We start from the raw sequence: 5,000 nt of genomic DNA on the forward strand, positions 1-5,000 counted from the left end.
TTCCCCCCTGCTGCTGCAAATATGCTTGTCTCAAGCATTCTTCGTATTCTTCAGGAAGTGAGATCATCATGGCCAGTTCCTCTTTGTTGCATGTAATCCCCTCCTTTTATCTTACATTATCTCCTTCACAGACACTCAAATTTGATTGGTTATACTGTGATGCTCCTCCACTAGCATTGCTTTGATGGATTGTGTAACACACACACACACACACACACACACACACACACACACACACACACACACACACACACACACACACACACACACACACACACACACACACACACACACACACACACACACACACACACACACACACACACACACACACACACACACACACACACACACACACACACACACACACACGTTTGCATGCATGCAAATATGCATGCATGTGTCGTGATGCTCCTCCACTAGCATTGCTTTGATGGATTGTGTAACACACACACACACACACACACACACACACACACACACACACACACACACACACACACACACACACACACACACACGTTTGCATGCATGCAAATATGCAAATATGCATGCATGTGTCTGTAAATGTGCATCCTTTTGTAAACACATATGCTATGTTAACATGCTGAACATAATTACTCAGTTTTATTTTACAAAATCTTCCATGGCCTGGCCCATCCTCCTCTAGACATTTATCACAAAAAGCAAAAACAGGGCTACCAGAGCCAGTTCCAGGGTTTACTGCGCTGTTCCATTTAGGAAGAGCACCTTTAGTCAGTCTGTATTCTCTTACAGAGCCTCTCACAGCTAGAGCACAATCCCCAGCACCATTAGATAACTATTTCACTTCATTTAGTAAAAAGGTGCAATCATGGCTACTGGATAATCCACACTGTCAACATATCTTTAGTCGGTATTGGTAGTTGTTCTTTATTTTTGTAGGCCTATAATATATTTTAAAATGTGAATATCTTTAACTTTTTAAATGTACAATGTGTGCAATACTTGGTATTTCTTTTTTAAAAAGTGACACCAAATATGTCAAGGGGCAAAAGATGGAAAGCATCTTTATGACTGTAACCTTGTATATTTTGCATTTTGTTTTAAATATTTTTAATATATGCTGTCCCTTTGTTAAATAAATAAAAACATCAAACTTCAAAGACATACATAGATGGTGCAACCCTGATGGTTCAACTATAGTCCGGTGTGGAACAAACCTGGCAACAATTATATATTTATTATTACATTTAATCTTTCACTATACATTAACAAGTGCACTGAACTGTATTCAAGTTTATAAGTGTCATACAAACATTCTCAACAATGTCTATAATGTATAAAACAGAATCTATAGTCATGTTGACTACTGCAAAATATGATAACAATAAATGCAACAATAAATTAACACCCAGGACTTAAATCAAGTCATCTTATATTGGAAAGTACCAGTAGGTCTTCAATGTTTACCTCTGAAAATAGTGAGTTCGTATGCTAATTGCGTTCCCAGATAGCATTACATACTTGGAGACATTATTGGGGCACCACGTCTACAGATTGGAGGACCCTGTTGCCTCTAGGAGCTGTGCTGGGTTTTGGGGTTCAGCTTTGGCTATGCGCAGTGCTCGATGCGAGAAGGCGTAGAGAAAGGGGTTCACACAGCTGTTGAAGAAGGTCATCGCCCCGGCAACGTCCTCAGTGACCTTGCACAGCTGCTGGAGGTCACGTGAACCCCTGGACATGGCAACCACGGTAAGCAGGTTGTTGAGGTGAATCGGAATGGAGAAGAGGAAAAACGACACAATGATGCTGACCACCAGCTTCTTCATTCTGCAGGGCTGCCCCGAACGAACACTCAGCTTCCTCGTCACACGCCTGTGCAGGATAAAGTACAGACAGGCCATAGTGGAGAACGGCACAAAGAACAACAGCAGGCTCTCTGTGAGCAGCGTGCCCACCATTTCCCCTTGGCTGCGGTAGCGCGGGAGGCAGTGCAGCTTCCCGTCCGACTCCAGCCACTGCACCTCCCTCTGAACCAGCGCATACAACGAGACGACGGCCCCGGTGATCCACACAGCTCCCAGGAGCCACCATCGACGGCGGGCGAGGCCGAGCTCGGCCCAGCGCTGCGAGTAGAGCACCTGGACGTAGCGCTGCACGCTCAACAGAGTGACGCACAGGACACTGGTGTAGATGCTCCAGTACACCACGTAGGACAGGAGCTTGCAGGCCGCCAAGCCCAGACTCCAGCCATGCAAAAGGGTGTAGATCCAGACGGGCAGAGTGAGGAGAGTCAGAAGGTCCGAGACGGCCAGGTTCATCATCAGCCACAGCGTGAAGCTCCCCTCCGCTAGCCTGCGCCTGAGGATGGCCAGCACAAGCAGGTTGCCAGGGACGCCAAGGCCGAAGCAGATGCCCAGCACGGCACTGGTCACCCTCATCTCTAGGAAAACGTCTGCTGTGGTGATGTTGGCGGTGATGTTGGCGGTGCCCATGTTGTTTGCGTGCTGCATGGTGGAGTGGACGGAGAAGTGTGGACAAATGAGAAGAAGGTCGACTGAGACATGTGGTTATACTGTGAGCTGAGCTGGCAAAGCCGTCAGTAAGAGGAAGCTGTGGACTAGAAAAAGGAGAAAAATAAAATACACACGAGAGAACTTCCTGCTGAGCTTTCGATGATATCTACTGCCTTTCAGTGTGGATGGCTGTTATGATAAGTGTTAGAACTTGCACCATCTGTGCTGTGGTAGTGCATTAAGCGAATGTTGCATATACGGGCTACATTCACTTCGCTTCCACTTCACTTTCACTTCACACGACATGTATTCTCAACCCAAACTCATCTTTCTCTGCCCCACTCGCTGGTCACTCCTTCTCTATCCTGTCGAATAAAATCACAAAAATGGATTAAGAAAAACATCTAGCATACCCAAAAATAGAATACCGGTATACTACTTTGTTTGAAGTGCAAAGGTGGTCACCCTTCAAGATTCATGCTTTGACCATTTGTTTCAAACTTGTGCTATATCTTAAGCTCTGTGGGCATTTTTTATTATTGCGCTGTATTTTCAAATTATACCCATGATGTCTCACATTTGCATGACTGTCTTTAAAGAAATTAAAAATGTTTGGCGTTACTGTAAACAGACTGAAACATTCACTGAAAGAACAATACTCCCTAGAGTGTTTGTCTGTTTGGGGTCTGGATGACTTGCCTAGAGACTGACACCTTCCTCACAGGCCTGTTGCAAAATACCATACTTCTGCTTCACAGTAGGAAATGTGTTTACATTGTATTGCAATTGGCTATATCGCCTGCATTTTACAGATGCATGTAAATGCTCTGTAATATCTATTTGCATGTCAGAGACAACTGATAGCGTCAACAATCAGTCAATATCAACTGCATGACTTGTCTCAAAATGTTTTAGGCCTTTGGGACTTGGGAACTCTGGCCTGTGGGATCAATGTGGACAGTAGTTTCCACAACACAGCAGCAGTTTTTTTTTCCAAGTTTGTGCAACAAAATGGCAAGTTAACACATAAAAATACATGACTTGGCTAAAAATGTCATGTCTCCAAAATAGGTACTCCAAATAACCTGAAATGTACTCCTAACAACTCTCCACAAGAGTTTTAGGGCTGTCAAGATACAAAAATATCAATTAGACGTAAACCTGGTGAACAGATAGAAAAATAGTGTTGTGTGCTAGCCTGATTATCATCAACTTTCCAATCTCTTCGAGACTTGGTCTGACCAAGAGCATAACAATTAACATTTCCCAAACGGCATGGTTGACTTTCCTCCCTTGGTTTGCTACTGGTTGTTAGCTTCCTGACAAAGTGGATATATCCATTTTACAGAATGTTGGGAAATGGACATTTTTGTATTGGGCTTTCCATTGAATTGCATTGCAAAATGCATTTTATAGAGGTTTAAAAAGTATGTTCTGAAAACATTTGAATGGCAAGAATTCACACATATTAAAGGACTTCTTAACAGTCAATTCCAATATTAAAATGCAAAAAGTCAAATATGGTGGACATAGCGTTTTGGAAAAGAGCTCTTCATTTGTATTGGTCCTCACCTGACTAAAAGCAACCATGAAGGTTTACTAGGAGGGCGCAGCCTGGCTAGTATAAGTAGATATTACTATGCCGTATACGTACACTGTCGCCTTCCTTCTAAACATGTAAGGGGTTTGTCCAATTTACTACTTGACACTCCAACCACATCCACACATATTTTGCATGTTTACAATCCTTCCACTGAAATACCACATCCTATTTACTCTGTGTATGTGTTTGTGGTTATAATTGATTGTTTGCATGAGAGAGAGAGATAGAGAGAGAGAGAGAGAGAGAGAGAGAGAGAGAGAGACAGAGAGACAAAGAGACAGAGAGAGGCAAGGAGGGAAAAAATAGGCCTGCAGAAGGAGAGCGAGAGTGCTTACTGTAATAAGCAGAGTTCAAACATTTGTTTAATACTATATAATAATTATTATCTTATTATAAATTACCACATTGCAATATAACTGCCCGTATGTGTGCCTCTGCTGCTCTTACAAGAGAAGGGGAAGCCTGATTGCAAATGCCTTGGGGATGTGAGGCAAATTACTGTCAACAGTGTCACTGATCATGAGCTCTCATATTACGCATATTCAGGAACAGTCAAAGTTTATCTGTGCGTGTGTGTGTTGAAACGGTTTTTCCTTCAAAGTTTGCCGGGGTGCCAGACAGCCTAAAAACTGTCAATAATTTTTGAGGAAGTGGGTTTTAAGTCACATCAGGTCGGAAAACCGTCACAAGATTACATGTATAATGCATACAGCTGAATGAGCATAAAATGCAGCATGTACCCTTTTTAAAGTAAATATCACAAAGTAGTAGCGCAACACTTGTCAATAGAGCATTAAACATCAAAAAGAACACTCAGCAACCAACCAAATTTCATGTTCAATTTCATGCAGTATATTGTTCACAAAAAAGTTTGTTCAGTTCATACAGTGAAGTTCAGT

General features: G+C 42.6%; 1 protein-coding gene across 1 annotated transcript; it reads right to left on the reverse strand.

The window, feature by feature from the left end:
* Window positions 1-1,163: 1,163 nt before the first annotated feature.
* LOC134448688 (leukotriene B4 receptor 1-like) lies at window positions 1,164-2,566 on the reverse strand. Its single transcript, XM_063198346.1, has one exon. The coding sequence runs from the start codon at window positions 2,493-2,495 to the stop codon at window positions 1,533-1,535; it is 963 nt and encodes a 320-aa protein (XP_063054416.1). The 5' UTR covers window positions 2,496-2,566; the 3' UTR covers window positions 1,164-1,532.
* Window positions 2,567-5,000: the final 2,434 nt, after the last annotated feature.

Source organism: Engraulis encrasicolus, chromosome 5 (assembly GCF_034702125.1).
Source record: "Engraulis encrasicolus isolate BLACKSEA-1 chromosome 5, IST_EnEncr_1.0, whole genome shotgun sequence".
NCBI lineage: Eukaryota > Metazoa > Chordata > Actinopteri > Clupeiformes > Engraulidae > Engraulis > Engraulis encrasicolus.

Excerpts from the sequence above, each read along its gene's own strand:
- LOC134448688 (XM_063198346.1), bottom strand. The coding sequence starts at position 2,495 with ATGCAGCACGCAAACAACATGGGCACCGCCAACATCACCGCCAACATC.